The sequence below is a fragment of the Mauremys reevesii genome, linkage group 7, assembly GCF_016161935.1.
Source record: "Mauremys reevesii isolate NIE-2019 linkage group 7, ASM1616193v1, whole genome shotgun sequence".
NCBI classification, from domain to species: domain Eukaryota; kingdom Metazoa; phylum Chordata; order Testudines; family Geoemydidae; genus Mauremys; species Mauremys reevesii.
Window position 1 is genome coordinate 30393718 of NC_052629.1, and position 22631 is coordinate 30416348.

The following is a 22631-nucleotide window of genomic DNA, read 5'->3' on the forward strand; positions in this document are numbered from 1 at the left end:
TGTAAATGAATAACTTATGTTGGTAAGTATCTAACCTGCCCAAGGGGGAAAAGGGATTGTGTCACTCCTGCAACCACTAAGCGTTCCTTTAGTGTTTCAAAAAGTTGCACACACTCTGCTTTTATGTAACTGGAATTCCAACTGCCCATACATTTCCATTTATTTCAAGCACTAATACATAGTACATAACCTGAAAGATCTAAAAACTCATTTCAAATCTTGCAGTATTTTGCTGAATTAACAACATTTTATAACAATATATTTCATTGACCAACATGGTATCTACTGCTTATAAAAAAAATCAGAAATACGAGAGTGAGGCCAAATAAATTGACCATTTTTTATAATAGTTACACATCCCACCTACAGCAGGTTGAATTTAGGATTTAAAAATATATTTCAAACAAATATTTGTTACATCTGATTATATTACTCTTGCAAAAATTTCCTTGATAATATGTTTTTAAATGCTTAATGTAAAAAATTTATTTCAAAGAAATTGGACTCTTGTAATTATTGTTACATATGAGAAAAATGTCTATATTCAAGAGTGCTTGTAAAAGATTGTATTGATGTCAGTAACTGCATAGCAAATCATACTTAATGTCAATCTACTAACCTCACATCAGAAAAATTACAACCCAGAATGCCAGATTTAGAACTATGAATTAAAGCTTAAAAAAAATTATGCAAATGGATTTACACCTACCCTAAAATTCCCCAAAAGGACAGTGACCCCTGAATACTATAGGAGAGAGACATTTAAAATCTAAGAGAAAAGGAAAGGGATTTTTAATAGTTATTGCACTAATTAATGTTTGAGTTTTAACATATGGGCTGTAGAAAGTTTCATTGCCACTCATCCATCATTTTCTATATGATGACCTGTTTAAGTTACTGTAATACCAAGCAAGAAATACAATTACTGTACTGTGACAGTGAAATAACTAATTCATTACCTTATGAAAAAGTTTACATTTTAGCTGATGTTCTCTCTTATTTTTAAACTAGCAGAGTTTAGTTAGCAATGGTCTTCTAGGGCCTGAAGACAAAATTATTCTATGCATCATTGTATTTCATGGATATACATTAACAGCAATATAGCTGTAGTTCAAAAAGCTACCAATATCTTAAAACATGAAGTACCTTATACATTTTAAAAGATTGATAGCAGCCTCTTAGCTTCTGAAAGAGCAGTACATTAATCAGCAGGTGGAAAAGTTATTATGCTGGAATTGTAACCATGATATAGTGTCTATTCCTTTGCCCTCCATTTCACTTTGGTAAGCAAAGACAGCACAACATATGGCAGAATACCTGCATCTATGAATGAGCTTCACTACTAAATACATATAAAATGTTAATTTATGAATTTATAAATTCACTTTAATATTAAATATCAATTGCCAAAATTGAAGATATTTTCTAAGTTTAGTTAAATTTGTGTGTGTCCAATCCAATTCACATTAAAATCAGTGGGAAGACTCCCTATTGCCACAACCTAACTAACCATTAATCCCCATGTAAATAGTTATTGCAGTCTCTTTCTTCTAGCAGTGATCAACATCAGCCTTTTAAGATGGTATTTTAAAATCAAATATAAAAGTGATAATACCCTGTTCACATTCTTTTAAATATATCACTAGTAGAAATATGTCAGTAAAGCTGGGTTTGATCAAAAACTGGGAAAAACAATTAGATGCTTGTGTGTGTATATATATATATATATATATATATATATATTTATAATATTATTTTATTTATATTTTTGTTAATATATATATATATATATATATATATATATATATATATATATATATATATATACACACACACACACACACACACACACACACAGCAGAAGCAAAATGTTATACATATATGTATACAAAATATAACAACTTGTAATTGTGTATTTTTACATGTATCAAAAGCACAATGAAGAAAGCAGCAGGGTCATCAGAATATTTTGTCTGCTGAAACTGCTCTACTTCTGAGAAATGACCTACCACTAATTTGTTAAAATGATACTATTAAGTATTCTGACAATTGTCTTCCTCTATTCCCTCATCAGCCCCTACCTCTTTGAATCCCTTCACTATCTTCAGAATATAGTAAAAAAGTTTCCCATCGACACTTTGTAGGCTCTATATATCTGTCCTCACCCCACATCTGCTCGTCTTCTCTTATTCTCTCATCTTATTTTTTGTGTTTTACTCAGTCCTGTTTCAATTTCTTTTGTTTACATCTTCTGCTTTCGGCTTTCCACCTTTGTTTTATTTATAGCAATGCCCCTTATGGTAGGAACAACCTTCTCCTTCAAAGCATCTTTTACTTGCCTCTCAAAACTGGTCACAATTCACATGTTCCCAGAACTCCTTTGACTTTTTAATCCTTCAACTAGGTTGTCTGAACAAAACTGAGTTCCGCGGAGCAATGACCTCGTTCATAATGTTTGTGAAGTGCAAGATACAGCAATGTGACTCAAACAATAAATAGTTAGGCAAATATGGGTGTTTAAAACATTGCTTTATATGTTATATGTCTACAATTTACAAAATTTCAACATGGGGAAATTACATGAGATAGTAAAAGTGGTTAACTAATGCACTCTAACATATTGATAGAGAGTGTTTAGCAAGATACCATTGTAATCAACAAAAAACCTGACCAAAGTAATTAAGGTTAACAGACTGATGAACCTGCCAGAATTATTTGATAGTGCCGATAAGCAAACCTTCATGTGCCAACACATTTGTCTTAGAAAAGTTGGGCAAATACCAGGCAACAGATGTTAAAAATAAACTGCCACTACACTACAAAAAAGAAACTGAAATTTAATTATGCAAACATAAAAACCAGACAATTGTCCAATTGTCTATATAATCCATGTTACGGTTACAAGATTCCTTCTCCAGCAAATTCTGTGTAGTAATGATGAAAAAAAGACTCAGACAGGAATAATAGTTGTTAATCCAGGGGACTACCTCAAGCAAAACTCAAGATTTTGTGTTATAAAAGGTCATTGTGACAACTAGAAAAAAAATTGAGGCTCATATTTCACCTGGCCATAAAAGTAGTCACTGGCACATATTTGTTTTTAGTTTAATAGGCCACTAGCAGGTTAAAATTCATGTTGAAGAAAGTAAATTTTTCTGACCTATGTTACAACACCTAGACTTTCAAAACTGAATTTTAAAAATCTAATTAACTTTTCACTACATATGCTGTCTGCTCCCTGTTTCTGAATGAGAAGTTGAATATATGGCATTTTCTAGTAATTTTCACTTTTGGTACTTCTGCACTAGCACAATACTGCTTATGCCTGGGTTGTAAATACTACAGGAGAATGTATATTTATAAAAGACACTCCCCATTAGAATTACCACAACTAAAACCACATAAATAGTGCCATTGGTCTTAGATTTTGTAAAATCTTATTTTTAGAGAACTTAAATGTGGGTACCAGTTTGGATGCATCTACTAGTCGCCTTAGGAATAGGTGAAAGCTAGCTAATGTCAATTAACCTTTCATATTGTTCAGAACATGGTGATGTAACAACTTCAGCAGGGAAAAGAATGTCTCAAGAGTTGCTTACTCTTTGATGCTACAGAGACAGTGACAGCAGCTCAATAAAACCTGCTCCTCCTCCACTGAAGGTAGCCAATAAGAAATTAGCAAGTCTCCCTTTAAACAGAATGAAGCAGCAAAATGAAGTCTCAAGGCTCACTTTAACATCACTATTTGAATGCCAGAAACTGCAAAGGAATGCATATTTCTTAGACTAGTAATAGCCATTAAAGCTGATCAGCTTTTTTACTTATTTCCTACATTTCTAACACAAAGTATCAATCTAAACATCATTCCTATTATTATCAATAATATGTTAAAGACTTATCAGTTTGTAACTTCTGAGAAAGTGTCTCTCTAAAGCAAAAGCATACATATCACTTAATATTGTAAAACAGAAGCATTCCAATTGATCAGAGACTGGAAATGATAACTGGCACAAAGGGGTATTTTTTTCATCTCATGCAGATACACGTGAGAGTGCCTACTCTAATTTATTCCACTTTAAAAAGGTATTTAACACCAAGACAAGCCTCACTCGACATTAAAATTGCAGAGCTTCTATTTCCCTCAGTTTCGATTGTAATTTATCCGCCTTGTCATCTTAGATACCAAACTGGTGAAGGACACTGCAGCTTTAAATATTTCAGAGCTATGTAGCTAGTAAATAGACTCCATTGCAATATGGCTCTGAAGGTCGTGTCCTATTGTCTCTTTTCTCTGCAAATATACTGAACTGCATAACATGGTTTATTTTACAAAATAATCAATATTGCCCTACCATTTCTAAATCATGTCAATTTGAATAGAGATCTCCTTATTAGGAAAAAAAACAGATACAGCACTCCTTCTGTACACACCTATGCTGCCTCTAGATGTATCAAAAACCTACACCCTGGATGCAACACTGGATTACACATTTGATAAGTTTCAACATTTGATTGCATACATTATGTAAATACAGTCCTTCTTAAATCACAGCTCAACAGTAAGTATTAACCTCTTTAATGGTGAAAAGTAGATAGCTGCATATCAGGTTCAGAAGCATCTTTGTTTAAAATCAGCCTTCTAGTTAGAAATCTGAAGCCAGCTATTATACACAATAGCAGCCCCATATTCCTCACCATTTAATTTAATTTAGGATTTTTGCAAATACTATACAAGTTAAATACACACATTGATCATCCACAGGAATGGAATATAAAATCTATAGAAAGTATGTTCCCTGAAATCAACCAGCTTTCTAATGTTAAAAGCCCCTGCAGTAATTTTAAAAAGTTAAATTAGAAGAAAAATAGGGCTATTGTCCACACTCAAGATTTTGGATCTGGGTGTCAATTTCTGAGAGAAGCCAGTACGATTTCAGAAGAGGTAAATACTCATGAGCTATGAGGAAGGTGAAAATGACATGTTGCCTTCTAGATGAGATATTGGTGCAGAATACACCTTAAACAAAACATCAAGATATCTGTCACCAGTGCAAAAGGTGCATTAAGACATTACCTGAAAAGGCAACAGACTGTTGCCATTGTCGGTCCTGAAGGCATTGTCCTCCATCCAGGATTTGGGGGTTAAGGGTGGAGCCCGTGGGAACTTCGGAGGAGCAATGACATTGCTGGAGAAAGGTTTTTTGAGGGGTGAAATAGGATTGAGGGGGGAAGGCACCCCAACCCCCACTCCTACCCCAACCCCCACTCCTACTGCCCTTCGAGGGTCCCTGCCAGCTTGCAACCCACCCCAGGGGTTGGAAGGTGTATTCCAGGCTGCATTTTGGTGGTTATTCCAGCTGGAGGAGGAAGAGGAAGAGGCAGAGGAGGAAGACGGTTTGCTGGTCATAATGGGCTGATGGCTGTAAGCAGCATTTCTCTGGGCAAAAGGTGCCTGATTGGGACTCACAGGTGATCTCCTTTGCTGCTGCTGTTGGGCTTGCTGCTGCTGATGGTGGTGGTGCTGAGTCTGAGCTAGGCCGATCTGGGGAGAGAAAGTGCCACCAAACACCGGGTTGACATGGTGAGGGAAATTCTGGAAAAGCATTGTGCCATTGACTGGGGTAATCCCTTGGAAAAAGCTATCATCCACTGTGTTTGTGGTCCCTGTAGACCAGGTGCTGCCGAAAGACGGAGACAAGGAGGTGCCGGGTGTAGGTTCCTGCTGAGGCTGGTGAAAACTTAAGCCAGGCAAGATGGGGGACTCCATCTGCATCTTCTCCTTGCTATTTTGGACAGAAGTTGCTGTGCCGATACTAGTCACTGGGCTGCTGTCCTCCGGTTTAGACGTCTCTGATGAGACGGGTGTAGAAGGGGTTTCTGCTGCGTTTGGATCTTGCTGCTGCTGCTGCCGCTGCTGCTGGGGCTGGGCTTTGCTTTTGTCCATCAGTAAATCATCCTGCATGGTTTGTGCAGCTGAAACAGTGGTGGGGGGTGAGGGGGGAAACACAAAGACAGGTTATTATTCTCATTCATACCACTAGCCGCACTGCTTTGGTATTTTGCTTGCTAAAATCCCGTGCCATTGCTAGTTGCAAGGCAAATCCGTAATTCCCCCTCCTCCCCCATTTAGGAGTATGCAATGTTTAATCAGTGTGATCGTGCTAGCTTGCCTTCAAATATATTTTAAGAGGCTTCACCCTTTCTGATGCCTTGATTCCTTTCAATCTAAATGAGAGATGTGCTTATAGGGCAGAGATATACAGCAATTTCGCCACGTCTCTTTTCTCTTACACCGGAACTCAGAGCTCTCACCCTGCAATGAGAAACTGATTCTGGTTCCTGTTTTTCCAAGCACCCTCCTCCTCCTCCCCAGTTATTTGCATACGTCAATAAATACTGCTGCGTCCTTCAGCAAGGTTAAAAAGACACCAGCCTTTACTCTCCTCCACCCCTTTCCATACGAGGAGACCTTTAAAGGAGCAGGATGCCCATTTCCCTTAATTAACAAACAGGTTTTCAATTATTCCATTTAACACCAGAGAACATGCTCAGAATCTTGAGCTGATAATAGAAGACGTTCTTAGCTGCACATCATTTACTGGCCTTTTCTTTCCTGACAGTTTACTGTTTGGCCAGATGCATAAGCATCAACTCTGATTGAAAAACAAAACAAGGTTGTATTTGCCTCTGATGACCTTAAGATTTTTCACTTCTCTATAAAACAGGGTTTTTGCATCCTAGGACAGTCCCTTCCTTGTGTATATCTGATATACTCACTACAGACAGGACTATATATGTGAAATCTGCAGAATAGAATACTTTTAAGATCTCAGGCCAAAATTATAAGCAGAGCTTGGAGTTAGTATTTTAAATACTAAAGTCTCTGTTCCTTTTAACACAAAATTAAAAAAGTGGGGCGAATCAAAACATTTAATGTATACACACACACACATTTAAAAAACCACCTTTCTTCCATATGAAAGGGACTGAATGATTTAAAGATGCAATTTACAAGTCAATCACTAAATATAAACAAGTTAAAACCTTATGAAATTAAATTTATGTAGTGTGAGCAAGTCCTATACCTATTAGAAAGGTACTTATAAAATACATCAGGTCAAGAAATACAAATGTTAACCTTATTTTAAAACTCAGTACCAAAGTAAGGTATATGCTTTCGCTATTCCTCGACCTCTGCAAGAAACTATCACAGCAACCACCCCCAAATTTCGCAGACGTATTTACAATTAAAGAGGCCACACACAAAAAAAAAGTTCCTGACAATATTTTAAATAAGCCTATTAATTTATGACTAATTTTAATCAAGTAGCCATGTCAATAAAAGAATCTCTGAACACCTAAGCACGTTTTTTAATTGTTCTAACCATATGGCGTTTGTATTTCTAAAAATCACTTGACTTGTAAATTGCTATTTAATTGCAGCAAAATAACGTGATGTCAAATTAAACAGCTAGTTAGGAAGGGTGTCAAGGAGTGTGAAGACAAAGTTTAATTTATTATATTAGCCATTTTTATATGATCCATGGCTTTCGTTTAAGATTGCACTTTACAAAGATTATTTAAATACTAGCTGTTTCCATCTAGTTCAAACTCTATATTTTATTCACATAACATACACATACACACGGTTTTGCTTTAGAAATAATTGACAGGACAGGTTCTGCTACCAGTTACGTTACATTTTCTGTTTATTTTATTCTCTATTCAAATAAGCAAGTCCAACAATTATGACTTAACAGTCCATATAGTGAGACAGCATTAAGCCAAATTCCTAGGAAGAAAGGAGTAAACTATTGCATCTGTATCACGCAGCTCCGCTGCTGATGCTGATGCTGCTGGGGGGAGGGGGGGGGCGGTTTGCAGGAAACCTTTCGAGGCAGTTTAAAGCCGTACTGCAGCAAGCCACAATATCCCAGGCTTCGTGTAGCTTTCCATTAGCTGAATTTCTATCAAAATCACCATAACTGTTAGAACTATACAAAATTGCTGGGGATTCCATAGGAGAAAGGGAAAAAACAGACAACACCTATAATCCTTCCTTGCTTTTTGATGCACCCATTTAGAAAGTTATGTTCTACAAAAAAACAATTGAAAGGTTAAAATCCTGCCTTCAATAAAGTGTAGTTGATTCACTAACTCACCAAGTAATCGTACAGTGGCTACCCCAGCAGTTGTTTCAGATACATATCTTGACTTAGTTATTTGTATATTAACTTTATCCTGAGGATAGTAATCCACATCCGTTTTCCATTACTCCTTAAAGATAAAATTTCAGCACAAATTCAACCCTCTTGTCAAGGTCAAGACCTACCTTTAATGAATGAAGCCAGTCTGAATGGAGAAACACTGGATAATAAATGACTTTGAAAGACGGGCCAACCAATGTCTAATATTGGGCTAATATGCGGTGCCTCTTGATTATTGCTGGTATAAGTATTTGTGCAAATTTACAGTCCAGTATAGCAAATCTATATCCCCATAACAATACCAGCTCCGTTCGTATGCAGTAACCCAAGCAGTCAACGCAGAAATTCCTTAGGAACAGTTACCTTTGAGTGTTCTGTATTTAAAGATCAATACAATGACAGTATTTATTTTCTCCTTTCGGGTTTGCTATATAACAAATAGGCGACCGCTCTGGCAAGAGCGCTTTGACAACTGCAAGCTTATGGCGCATGCTCACCCAAGGAACTATGGGGATTGAAGTATTTTCCACAGACAGCTATTGACTTCTGCATGTTGTGAGAACTACAGTACTGAAAGGTGGCGAGATAAAATACATCCAGTCTCCAGGGGGAAGTCGTTGCAACCCGGATTACATTTAAAATTAATGCAGCCCAAAATCATTAGCTTTCAGAAGAAAAACTGGTGGGATACACTGATCTGGAAATCGAAATTACAAGGAAAGCCTCCAGCCGTCTGACAGATGTGTAAATCAAGATAAAACAGATCAAATATAGCTACCCAAAATAATAAATTAAATGTTAGTCAGTAGCTAGTTAATTAAACTATTCTAGTGCAAAATCACAACCTGACTTCCACTATGAAAAGAGAAGACACTACTTTTTAATATTAGTTACAATGTTTCTTAGCTGAAGTAAATGTTTTATATTGCAGTCACAATATTCTTGATAAAATATAGTCTTACATCATCTGGGTATAACTTAGGTTTTGTGAGATTTTAAAAGTAAATTAAGATCAACATCTACATATTATGGTTACTGGTGCTATATAAATGCCCCAGGTAGATTCCCACAGGAGAAAGTCATCAACATTGAGTTTGTGTTACCAGACAGAATATCTTATCAATGCAAGCTACAAAAAAGAGGGTAAACAAGCAGTTAATTAATTTAACACTCCATCTGCACATCAGTCAGCAGTTCCTCCTCCACTACCCTCCCTTCTACCACCCACATCTCTCCAGCTCCTCTTCAGAGAGCAATATGCATCCTCAAACCATATTAATTGATTATATGTTCCAGTGTTTCGATTATTAATATAACGCTGTTGTGACTTTCATAAATTGCATTGTGTAGTTCTGTATGTTGTATCCTGTATAATTGAGATAATGTGTCAGATTGGAAATGTTGGCTACAATATATTTTCCTACCGTGTCAGGAAAAGTTATATTAACAATGATCACATGTTAATAATTAGTTTTAATTACAAAATTTAAATCTGCATTGTGTGAACATTAATGCATGTGGCTGCACACTGATTGTTCAACAGAGGCTGGAGATATATGAGCAATGGTTGGAAGAGAGACAGTTAAACCTAAGAAGGAGAAATTAGTGGAATTGTAGCTGAGGTGTCAAGGGACTTAACTGCTTATTTCTTTGCTTTTTACAGTTTGAGTTGGTGGGCTATGCAGTCTAGGAACTGTAAGTCAAAGCTGTAATGACCAGATTTTCAGCATCTGTTCCTAGACTCTTTTGCTGCCACTCTGATTGCACAAATGGGCCAGGAAGCTGCTTTAGTAGGGCATCTGAGGATTCTTTTGAACAGGGAATCTGACTAGCATAGAACTGGTTATACTGACTCTATGCCACTCCACCATCAAATGGGCAGAGTGCCAGAGCAAAAAAGGATATGGCCAGACCAGTGTTACTGCCTCTGGGAAGCTGTTCCAAGACAACTCAAGCAAGAGCAAACTCTAGAGTGGTTTAACTTGCATTGGGAGCTAAAATAGCTCCCTGCAACCTTGAGGACTGATGGATCAGAGCCCTGATGCACCTGACTGGGCCAAAACTTTTTTGGTGTTAATTTCCAAGCTTTTAAAATAATTATATACACTGCTCCTATTCCCACAGATAGCAGTCAGGATTTATCTGTATTATCCCTTGTATGTCCCTGAATATCGGCAACAACTGCAATACATTATCTACCAATACACTATCTCCTCCTTACCCAATAGCCTTTCTTCTCCATCAGATGATATGAGAGGAGTGCAGCTCTCCAGACTTCTGATGGCCCAATCAGCCTTTGTCATCCCATCCACTTCCTACACCCCACCAAATCCTCATGACAATAAAAGTTCAGAAGTGTGAAGTTCACAACATTTTGGACTCTATTCAGGTGCAAGCCACCACTGCAGCTTCTAGCTCATGGAAATGTTCCTAAATTGAAGTAACTGATGTAATTTTCTCTAGTAGCCATGGAATTCTGTCTTAGATATTTTGTAAGGATTCCCATTTGAACTCTGATGTCAGGCAGCCCAGTCAACATATGTATGACCTGAAAATGAAAGTTCCATTTTGAAGAGGCAGCAGCCTAAACCCATTCAGGTCTTCCATGATGACAGCTTCACTCTGCAGGTCAGCCAAGAAGATGGAGGAGGAGGGTCCAGGCAACCTGAATATTATCTATGTTCCCTTCCCAGATACAGTAATCAGGAAAAGTGGGGAAAGCCCACCATAAGACGATGACAGAATCTGGGTGCCGAAGGTCCCTCTCCCAATAAAAGGATCATTAGGGTGAAAAAATAAACTGGACCTAATTTTGCAATATTTTATTATGAGAAAAGTGCCTTCTTGATCTCAGTCAGTTTATACCTTGTATTTAATGCAATTTATTCCCACATTTGTAATTTGATCCTAGCTATGTAACTACAGATACTGTTCTTATTTATATACAAAGGCATTTTAGCTTACTAAAGCTAGTAGAAATATAATAATATATTATGAGGCACTGAGTTTTGTTGAATAGAAAAATCTACATTAAAAATAAACTTAAAAGGAATCTGGTGTTATGTCTTAATTATGGGACAAAGTACGTATGAATGACTGAATGACCTCCTCTGTCAGGTGTTATTTTAAATATTACTTATGCTGAATTATCTCTACTTTGTAAATATTAAATGTTAACTGCTGTGTTAGATCTCTCAAATTTCTTGATTCTTCCTACTTTTGACTAAAAAAAAATGATTCCACTAGAATATGGTCACTTTGCTATTCAGCCCCTCTTCTGGGTCCTTATTAGAAGTTATACTGATCACTGTTCATTACTGATCCCTAAATATTCCTTTATTATCTAACAGAGATACTTTATCAAAGTGTCTTTTTAAAGTCAAAATAAGTTTGTTACAAAGTAATTTAATTTTCTACTACCTGTATTGTCTTAGTGTACGCTGTCAACTTAAAAACCATAGGGCCTAATTTGGGGCTCACTCGGTGCTGCCATTTTTTTTTTAAATGAAGATTCTCGATTTTTTATTTTTGCCTTCCAGTTTGAAATTTTTTCCTTAGCCAAAATAGCTGCCATCTTCAATTACTGTCTCTAGGACAGAAGCCACGGGCTATCCTCAGTAAGATGGCAGTCATCTCTCTAACTTCTGTAGGGGATAGTGAGTCTGCTCCCAGAAAAGAGGGACACAGTTTCCTGTTATTTCCAATTGGGCTGAAGCATGGCTGCCCTCAGGGAAGATGGGCCTCCAGTCACCAACTGAGAGCTGAACAGGGGACAGAACATGGAGGTGCAGTGAATGGGGCTCTGGCAGCAGCAGGGAAGAGGACTGTGCTAGGAAACAGGATGGAAACTGAGTGATCAGAGGAAGGTGAGGGGACCCAGAAGCAAATTGAGGAGGTTTGTAGTGGAATATGGCATGGCAGAGAGGGAAAATGCAATGAGTAGGAGACAGTGAGAGGAGAGGAAGGGAAATGCATGTGTCTGGGGGGACTACCATACATAAAGAGACAGGCAGAGGCAGGGCCAGATTAACCTTTTGTGGGCCTGGCACCAAACATATTTGTGGGCCCCCAGGGGAGCAACGGAGCATGGCATGAGGGGGTCGGTCCCCAGAGTAAGGAAGCAGAGACTGCCAGGAGCCAGAGATGCACTGGGGTCCAGCCAGGGGGCAGAGAAGCCGGCGGTGGGGCCAGGAGGAGATGAGCCTTTGGCTGGCCGGCGGGCAGGCTGAGAGGAGCAAGTGGTGGGTGGCAGGAGGGAGGGAGTCAGCGGGGTCTCAGGGCACAGTGCAAGCAGAGCAGGCCAGGGCCCTTTCTGAGCATGGGCCCAGCTCCATGGCACCACTGGCACCACTGTAAACCTGGTACTGGGTGGAGGAGTATGGTGGAAACATGTGAGTGTGGGTGGCTGCCTATCCTGTCTTGTTAGGGAGGGAGATAGAGGAGGTTACAATAAAAGCTCCCCATGACAGGGAAAGGAGAAGGCAAGTTCCTACTTTGCAGTGAACATGGAAACTGCATTTTTGTATGTATTTGAGATTGAAGATGGACCCAGGTTGATCACACAAATTGGGGATGGGAGCTTCCTCATAAAAGACATGGTGGTGATGGTGAAATTAGACAACAGGCAAAACCCACAATTTTTAAATATTATATTTTGGGTTCTGCCTCATGATTTTCAAATACTTGGGTTTTGCAATGCAGTGATATACACACTGCCAAGTGTTGTGCATCTCAGAATGCAGGCTTTAGGCAGCTGTGTCACATCTGCCCACATCTCAAGTGACAAAGCAAGGAAGAACCCTTCCTCAAAGACTATCCTTCAGCTGAGACTGGAATTAGGTGATCATGGGTTCTGATTTCACCTTTTCTCCTGAGTGCTGTTCACAAGCCTTACTACTATGATGACCTCATCTCTCTACCCTAAAAGCTAGGCAACTAATATTTCCCTAATTTTTCAAACAAGGTAATTGAGAAGTTGCACAAATCACTTCAAGACTGAGCTGTGAACAAAACCCAGGTCACAAGGCTTGTTCTGCTGCCTTTCAGAAGGAATGCATCAAATCTATGTGCTTGACTAACTGGTCTGTAGCCATTGCTCTAACCACTAGACCACATACAAATCATGATGAGAACCCAGGAACTCTGATACCCAGCATTCCTCTACAGTCTCACAAATATTTGTTAAACTAATTGACAGCAAACCTCATTCTTGAAGGTGTAACATTTGAATTATTAGGGCACTGAATGCTCTCTAAGGACATTGCTAAGGAACTACAGTCTTATCTGTAGGTCACCATTTTTAATTTAGCCCTGCTCTGCTCCCTATTAAAAGTTGTTCCCATGTAACTGATATTTTGGTGACCCCCTAATTTTTTTTTTTTTTTTTTTGCCAAAAGCTTGTTTTCACTAAATCTGAATTTGGACCAAATTTGAGTGATCATTGTTCCTTCCATTGTTCCTCTTTCAAATAAAACTTAAGGGGTTTACAAGTCATGATTTACTGCTATTAAAGTTCTGCTACGTCATCATGTTTTGTATCTATCATATTATACAGACTTCATTATGGATGTGTTGTTAACAGTGTCATCATTAAGATTACACTGAGCTTTTTCAAGTGGCATTTTAATTATTGTATTAGGTATGACAAGTAAATGTATTCATTATTTTAGCAGTTAAAAATTACTCCTTTCTGAAATGTAAAAAAAAAAAAATCAATGTTTTGGACTCCTTATTCATGGCTTTGCTTTTACATTTAAATCTGTAAGTAAACGTAGAGTTAAACAAAATGTCAAGCATAGATAGTTTTTTTCCAATAAAAAGTTATGAGAATTATCTGTTGAAATGGCTTTTGTTAATGTTAGAAAAGACAACAGAGAAAATATTTATGAAAACAATTGGGAGGCAGCCCATATAGACCCTCAATTCTGGAAAAATCTGCAGAGTATGAAGTAATCTTTACCTTATTCAGCTCCTTGACATTTTGAATATATGCAAGTAAACCTGCTCTGAATTGAGCCAATTAAGTGTTTAATATTTTAAACACATAAAATGCTCCATGGATTTAGACCCCAATTCTGCAAATGCATCCGCCAAGGCAGACACTTGTTGCCATTCAGAGATCCATTGAAGTCAATGACCTCTGTGCAAGTGCAGAAGTCCAAAACATGTGGATACATTCGCAAGATCAGGGGCTATGCTATAAGCAGTTTTCCTTGTATGTCCTCCCAAACTAGGCTGAGATCTAAGAGAGTTTTCCTAGCCTCTGCCCATTTATTGAAGCAGAAGATTGAAAAAATTCATGTCAGATGCTTGGTAAGAGCTTTAGAGAAATATATTCATCTGGTGCATAGGTTTTTTTTTTACATGAACCTGTAGGAGCCTGGTATTGCAGAAAATTTATGCACTCAAGTAATTTCCCATGCCAAATAATTTAAGAACTTTCAAGACTGCTAATGTTTTCTTCTAAAAAAAGCAAGGATATTCTCACATTAAAATGTGTTAACCTTAAGTTCAGATTGCTGACATAATATAAAACTCTTATGAAAAACACAACTACAAATTTACTATTAAATAAATATTTAAAAGATATTAGTAAAGACAATTTATACAAATATTCTGTTCTTACTGTTCACACATACCATTCACTGAAATACTGACGTGTGCAAGTTCCTTCCAACAACCTTAACTCTGACACACAAAATATGTTTGCAGACTTTCAATATATGCATCACAAATTAAATTTTACATATTCAAATATATATACACAGAAAGAGAGAGAGGTGGTATGTATATTGAATGGCATATAATATAGAAAGCTCATGAGGAAGGTGTTGCTATTTTTCAAAGAGGTAAAAAAGGAAAGGGAAAACTATGACACTAGAAAGTTGTATTGCCTTAACTATAACAGAAGGACAGGTTTCAGAGTGGTAGCTGTGTTAGTCTGTATCAGCAAAAACAACAAGGAGTACTTGTGGCACCTTAGAGAATAAGGAATTTATTTGGGCATAAGCTTTCGTGGGCTAAAACCCACTTCATCAGATGCATGGAGTGGAAAATACAATGGGCAGGTATAAATATACAGTACATGAAAAGATAGGAGTTGCCTTACCAAAGGGGAGTGGTCATTGCTAACGAGATAATTCAGTTAAGGTGGAAGTGGGCTATTCTCGACAGTAGAATACCAAGGGAGGAAAAATCACTTTTGTAGTGGTAATGAGGCCAATGTAATCAGAGTGGCCCATTTCAAACAGTTGACAAGAAGGTGTGAGTAACAGTAGGGAGAAATTAGTTTGTGTAGTGACCCATCCACTCCCAGTCTTTATTCAGGCTTAATTTGATGGTGTCCAGTTAGCAAATTAATTCCAGTTCTGCAGTTTCTCATTGGAATCTGTTTTTGAAGTTTTTTTGGTTGAAGAATTGCAACTTTTAAGTCTGTTATTGAGTGTCCAGGGAGATTAAAGTGTTCTCCGACTGTTTTTTTAATGTTATAATTCTTGATGTCTCTAAGCTGCCACAAGTACTCCTCATTGTTATAACAGAACAGTTACATGGTATAATCCCCCTAGTGTGGATGAAGTTATATTGGTATAAAAGTGCTTTATACCAGTATAGCTATTCCCACATACAGGAAGGTGAATAAGCTATATTAGTATAAGGTACCTTTACACCAGTGTAACTACAGACACATTAAAAGCAACAAAGAGTCCTGTGGCACCTTATAGACTAACAGACGTATTGTAGCATAAGCTTTCATGGGTGAATACCCACTTCGTTGGATGCACCCACGAAAGCTTATGCTCCAATAAGTCTGTTAGTCTATAAGGTGCCACAAGACTGTCGCTTTTTACAGATTCAGACTAACACGGCTACCCCTCTGATATACTACACACACACTGGGGCTTGTACCACTTAAAAAAAAAATCACATCCCTAAGACAATGGTTCCTTCACAGTCCTTATAATCTATGAATACCTTGCTCTTTGATAAAGCTTTTCCACCATAGCCAGAATGACATTTACAATGATTACCACCAGACAAAAACGAACGAACAAATAAACAAACCACACATCATTACCCCATCAGAATTTCCTATACCCAGGAAGGGAAAAGAGTCAAAAACTCCACAAAGTCCCCCAGGACCTTTGCTATGCCAGTCAATCTCTACAGTGATAAGTGCTAGTACAAAATCATAACAGAAATAAGTTATGAGTTATGAGATACAAGTTTTATTTATCCTCTTTTTTCATACTTCTGTAACATATCTAATATGTGTAAGCTTGGGAGAAAGTGATAAGACAACTGTTCTGAACTCTTCTATAAATATTGCTAGCTACTTTAGATTCCATAGTGAATTTACTGGAAGAAAAGATGTAAGCTAAAATTCAGTAGGGTGCATACAAAACCTTCAGATAAAAGGGGGCCTCAAGCTTAGAGAAATTTATTTAAGGTGTTTGTTGACAAGTATAAACAGACCGTAGTACAGACAATTGGTGGTAATCCAAAGATCTCTTTTTTACATAAAATAAATCTGTTTAGTTTGGGAGACACCAAAGAATCAGCTTATAGACCCTTCTCAAAAAGTCCTGTTCTGTGCATTGTGAAGTGATCAATGGAGACAGAAGCTAGTAACATTAATGTGTGGGCCTTGCAAAATTGTTTTCAGACTTACCCTAGCAGGCTAGATTTATGGACTAGATTAACAAGGCAGTGGAAGATAGGACTGATGTGGAAGCCCTTTTCATGTCAATAAAATATTACTGAAATGACATACATTAACAGAGCTGTGCGGGAAAACTTGGCCCCTGAGCCTGTAAACATTTAAATACATGGGTAACTTTACTAGTGAAACATGTCCACTGAAGTTAAAGGGACTACTCACGTGAGTAAAGTTATGCAAGTATTTTAAATGTTTGCCATATCATAGCCTTAAACAATATCTATACACACTACAGCTAGCACTTTAACTTTTTTAAATTAATTTAAATTAATGTTAGGAAAAGTGTTATTACCACAGAACTAGAAGTTAAAATAAACATTTAATATTAGTGAGGTAATACAAGTGATAGTGCGTTGGCCTTTGACCTGTACCCTAGCATCCTTAGCTAAATTTGTAGGAGACAGAGCTATGTAATTATATAAAGAAGCCCACAATATGAAAGAACTTACAAGATGCTTGGGATGCTCCTGTGAAAGGAGCTTTTATCTTTATCTCTAATTTATGTATTAGTTAAACTTTAGGTTTACTAAAATTGTTATGTTCTTAGAGTTTGTGATAAGCATAATAAAAGATTAAATAAAATTCACTGTCCCTCTTCCCCCCCAGCCCCAGCTGCGCAGTGTCCAATTCCTACCAAGAAGTTGCCATTTTGCCGCAATCTCCCAGAAGTGCCTGCATTGTGGTGTAGTTGTATGTTTACAATTTGAGAAGTGCTTTGGTAAGATATTAAGACACTATTACTGTATATTATAGCCACAAAATAACAAGACAATCATGTGGCACAGGTACCAGTCACTGTTGGTCATTCCTTGTCTAACAAGACTTAGGTTGCAGGGATGCTCTCCATAGGTATTCTAAGGATGAGAACACCTCAAACTGCTCTTTATTAACTACCTCTGGCAAACATCATGGAAAGTATGGCATCAACCCTTCCTTGGCCAAAGTAGGGTGATCAGATAGCAAGTGAGAAAGATCAGGATACATTCTTTTTCGGGGGGTAGGGTAATAGGTTGCCTATATAAGACAAACCCCTTAACATTGGGATGTCTGGTTACCCTAAGCCAAAGTGACACAATGTAGGATCTTTGTACATCAGTACAGAAGTGAGAGATGAGAGTGGAAGACAGTAAGGAAGGAAGAACCGTGAGATTTTTTAGATGTAGAGATGGCATCACAGCTTTATCTAGAGAAATATGTACATTACATTATGCTAGGATGACTTTTTAGAAAGGGGTTATTTTTTCCTCCATGAGAAAGTATACCTACAAGCCAAAACAAGAAAATTCACACTATTCCCATATTCCTTCTCGGCATGTCCCTTGTGCCTGGTATAGCTAGGGAAGGTGAGTTTTGCTGAATAAGCCCCACTTCAGTTATTTACTTAAGGATACCCTTAATGAGGACTTTTAAGTGAAAGGCTTTAATGAAGTACGAGGAGACATTAACAAAGGGTGCATGTGTTTATTTGTTATTGGCAATAAACCCCCATAAAGAAACAAATATTTGGCAATTTCACTTGAATCGTGTCAATCACCACCCGCCTCAGCAGCCTGTTAAGCTAAAAGTCAGGTACTCAGCACGAATCTCTTTCTCGCTTACTCATGATTTACCAGAGACCTCTTTCTTCTGAACGGGGGAATCTCGCGGGGGGGGGGGGAGGGTCAAAAGCCGCTTTGGAGGAGAAGACACTAAGTAGCAGCACCTGTTTATGTCACACTGGGGGCGGAGAGGACGCTCTTGTATCCTGGGGAAGAGGAGACAGGGCAGGGCTGCAGCTTTACAATGAAGTACTTGGGGGAGGCTATAATCTACCCCCCAGTATCCATCCCCACGCTGCCCCGGAGCGTGACACACGCGCCCGCGAGGGGACTGGGACACAGCAGCCACTTTACTAGGAGGGGAGAGAGTGAAAGGGCTCTTCTCCCCCTCCCCGCCCCCAGGCCCTCGGGGAAGGGAGGCGCTAGCAAGAGAGCGGCCCCGCGGGGAAGGAGAGGGGACAGGGTGCTGACCTTTCCCGCAGCAAGTGCGGCCATCCCGCCGCGTCCCCCTCCGAAGGCAGCAGCGCCCACCTGCCCCGCACTCGACACCGGGGAACGGTAGCAGCAGCCGCAGCGCTCGCCCCGGGGGCCTTTAAATCCCCTCAGTAGCGGCAGGCGCGGGGGACTACATCTCCCATGATGCTCCGGGGCCCTCCTTCCCCAGCGCTCTGACGCGCGCGGGAGGGGGCGGCCTGGCTCTTACCTCACAGAGGTGCCGCCCCCCTTTCCGCTTGCTCAGTCCGCGCAGCGGATGGAGCCTGCGGCCCGGATCTTACCCAGGGCCTGTCTCGCCTTAGCGGCCTACCCTGCGCCCTGCCTGCTGCGGGAGGGCCTGGCGGAGCTGCGCCACGGGGGAGGTCCCCGCGTCCCCTGCGCTAGTGTCAGGCTTCGGGCCCTGTATTAGGCCGACTCTTCCTGATACCGCTGCTGCAGCGGGGCCTCCGGGGTCCCCGCACCCGGAGAATATGTCGGACCAGACGGGCTTGGCGCTGCAGCAGACCCTGGACAGGTACGGAGAAGAGAGGGTGCGTGGGTGGGGGTGGTAAGATAGATACCTACATGGATACAGGGAGAGAGGGGGGCGTGTGTGTGAGCGGGTGCGTCCATGCCCGGGGTGGTGGGGAAACAGAGGGGGCCGGGGGAGTGTGCGTGTGGTGGGGGTAACCACACAGATATACGGGAACGTGGGGGAGCTCTTCTGTGTCACCGGTGTTTGATTGTTTCACCTGGGTGTGTACCAGGCGCTTCAGGGAGACCACATCTAGGTGATGTATGAGTCTCAGAGAGATGATATCAGATAAGGCACCAGGAGGTTTATGGAAAATAAACTTGTGGGATTACTTGTTTTTGTACAGTGTTTATTCTGATTCCATGAGGGTAGCATGAGAGACTTGTGGGAAAGACAATGGAAAGACGTGGAGGAACGTTTTCCTTTGGTTAAGGCACTGTATTGGGATTCAAGATACTTCCTGGCTATGCCACAGACTTCCTCTCTCACCTTGAATAAATCACTTACAGGCTATGTCTACACTACAGACGTTACAGCGGCACAACTGCACCCCTGTAAGGTCTCCCATGTAGCCACTCTATGCAGATGGGAGAGAGTTCTCCTGTTGGCATAATTAAACCACCCTCTGTGAGCAGTGTACCTATGTCTCCTGCCTACATAGTGCTGTCCACACTGGTGCTTCTGTTGGCAAAACTTACCCAGGGAGTATTTTTTCACACCCCTGACTGACAAAAGTGCTAGTGTAGACATGTCTCTGTAGGCCTCAGTACCTTATCTATAAAATAGTGGTGATAGCACTTTCCTATCTTACAGGGATGTTGTAAGGATAAATTAATCAGTACCTGCGAGTTGCTTAGGTACTAAGCTGATGGTGGGACATGTGTGTCTAGAAAGACTTGGGAAGGGATGTAAAAGCAAAGGAGGATTACTTGTGAGGGTTATAGAGGACACTGTAGGCATAGGAGGCCTCATGGAAGAAAGTTTGGAGATGCAGGTAGGAGAAGGCTGCAGAAGAGGAGTACATGACCTGCAAAAGAAAGCAAATGGGTTTGTGCATTTGTTGTTGCTTTATGATGTTAGCTGATGCATAAGAATGGCAACACTGGGTCAGATCAGTGGTCCATCCAGTCCAGTATCCTGTCTTCTGACAGTGGTGGTGCCAGATGCTTCAGATGACGGTAACAGAACAGGGCACTTTTTTGAGTGATCCACACCCTGTTATCCAATCCTAGCAGGCAGAGGTTTAGGGACACTGAGAGCATGGTGCTGTGTCTCTAACCATTCTGGCTGATAGTTAAGTTCATGGAGGATAAGTCCATCAGTATCGAATTCTTTTTTGAACCCAGTTTTACTTTTGGCCTTCACAACATCCCCTGGCAATAAGTTCCACAGGTTTACTATAAGTTGTGTGAGGAAGTATTTCCTTACGTTTGTTTTAAACGTACTGCCTATTAATTTCATTGGTGACCCTAGTTCTATGTGAAGGGGTAAATAACACTTCCTTAGTTATTTTCTCCATGCCATTTATGGTGTGGAGAACCTGTCAAGCCTTCATCAAAAGGAAGCAAATAGGGCACAAACCCAATGTGTGTCTCCTTTACAGGTTACCTTTAAGGAAAGTGGAATTAGTGAAATATAGGCTGCCATCAGAAGAGCGATGGACACTAAATTATGTGAGGAAGGGGGAGAGCTATGTGCAGCGTTTAAGGTGAGAATGAGGAGTTTGTAGGAGGAAGAGGGTGGTGTAGTGGGAAAGAGAAAAGCAGATAAATTTGGTGTCTGCATTTTTGGTAGGATGGAAGAGTGCAAAGTTAAAGTCAGGCCAGCCAGAGAGAAAAAGGTTATAATCTAGGCAGGGGATTGTCAAGGAGGTTTCAGTAATGTAGACAAGAGATTACCAATGGTTTTGGAAGCAGGAATGGAAAGAAAGAGTTGGATTTTGGAGCTACTGAGAAGGAGCAGTGTCAAGGTGAACAACAACATGGATAGGAGAAGTAACGGAGAGAAGAGACAAGGAAGAAAATAAAGGTGTGGAGAGGATGGTAGAATGACTGAGAGGAAGAACATTCCTAAAAAAAAAAAAATCTGGGAGAACATTGCAAATCCAAAACAGGGCAGGTTATCAAACAGTGGAATGTGTCCATCTGTACTTCAGTATCTTCTAAATTCTATTCTAGATTTCCCTCTTTGTAACACTAGTATTTTTTTATCTTGCTTCTGATAAAATTGGTGCTTTAGTGTTGTACACGAGATCTAAAACACACACTTTGGAGGTTCATTGCAGCCCCACATACAGATGTAATATCACATCACAACTGTGTAGCTTGTTCCAGTGAACACCTCTTTTAAGGTGGTAACAACCTGAATTGCTTTACACTCAGCCTCATGGTCTCCGTTGTGGGCTAGTGTGTTAATGGGAGGTAAGGGGTGGTCGCTGGTACAGCTGAGGTCTTAGACTGGTAAATGGGTATAATGACCTTTAAATGGGGGGCGGGAACCAAACAAACATGAGTTTTGGTGTATTTTGCTGCTGCTTTATGAATTTGGAAGGCACAAATGTTTTTTTCTAAGTAAAAACTATTTTTGGCTTGTTTTTTTCAGGTTTTGTGTATCATGGAAAACTCTTTAGGGCTTTGCCTACACTAGAAAAATTACCCATTGGCAAGTGTCAGTAACAAACATGTTCAGCAATGTTTCAGCACCCAGGTCTGCATTTGCAGTTAAACCGTGTTCAGCACCAGTTCAACTGCATCCATTGTCAGCAATAGGTAATTTTCCTAGAGAAGACCAGGCTTGTGGCAGATGTAAAACTAATTAAAGTTAAAGATCACAAGAGACTTAAAGATGAACAGTTGAAGGGGAAGAGATTTTTAATCTGACCATGATATTGGTTAGTTCCTATGCCTTATGAACACTTCGGTGAAAGAGGATGTCTTTGTTAAAGATTTTACATGCAACCTGTTGACTCGAGATGTATGAGCTCACCATACACATCACTGACAATATCTTTCCCAAAGAAGTCCTCCAGCAAAACTAGGGAATACTAGACTTGATGCTCCAGATATTTCTAAGGTAAAAAGCAAGCAGAAACTCACCTTTTTTGCAACCAGGATGGGAGAAGGGGCTCTAAGTACACAGGCAGCATGAAAGATGGTACAGAG

General features: G+C 39.6%; 2 protein-coding genes across 13 annotated transcripts in view; one reads left to right on the forward strand and one right to left on the reverse strand.

Moving 5' to 3' along the window:
- The window catches only part of CPEB3 (cytoplasmic polyadenylation element binding protein 3), a 166751-nt gene extending 147605 nt beyond the window's left edge, over positions 1-19146 (reverse strand). For 6 of the 11 annotated variants that reach the window (XM_039546391.1, XM_039546388.1, XM_039546392.1 and 3 more), the window contains exons 1-2: positions 18933-19146; positions 5075-5973 (exon numbers count right to left, since the gene is read on the reverse strand). In XM_039546391.1, the coding sequence (XP_039402325.1) occupies positions 5075-5962 (888 nt within the window). In that variant the 5' untranslated portion in view covers positions 5963-5973; positions 18933-19146. Of the gene's footprint in view, positions 1-5074; positions 5974-6170; positions 6314-18932 lie in introns of all 11 variants that reach the window. The other 5 variants (XM_039546393.1, XM_039546390.1, XM_039546385.1 and 2 more) reach the window with 4 other exon arrangements.
- The window catches only part of MARCHF5 (membrane associated ring-CH-type finger 5), a 61019-nt gene continuing 57491 nt past the window's right edge, over positions 19104-22631 (forward strand). The window contains exons 1-2 of one of the 2 annotated variants that reach the window (XM_039546395.1): positions 19104-19470; positions 22072-22542. In XM_039546395.1, coding sequence (XP_039402329.1) covers positions 22523-22542 — 20 coding nt within the window. In that variant the 5' untranslated portion in view covers positions 19104-19470; positions 22072-22522. The remainder of the gene's footprint in view (positions 19471-22071; positions 22543-22631) is intronic. The other variant, XM_039546394.1, reaches the window with a different exon arrangement.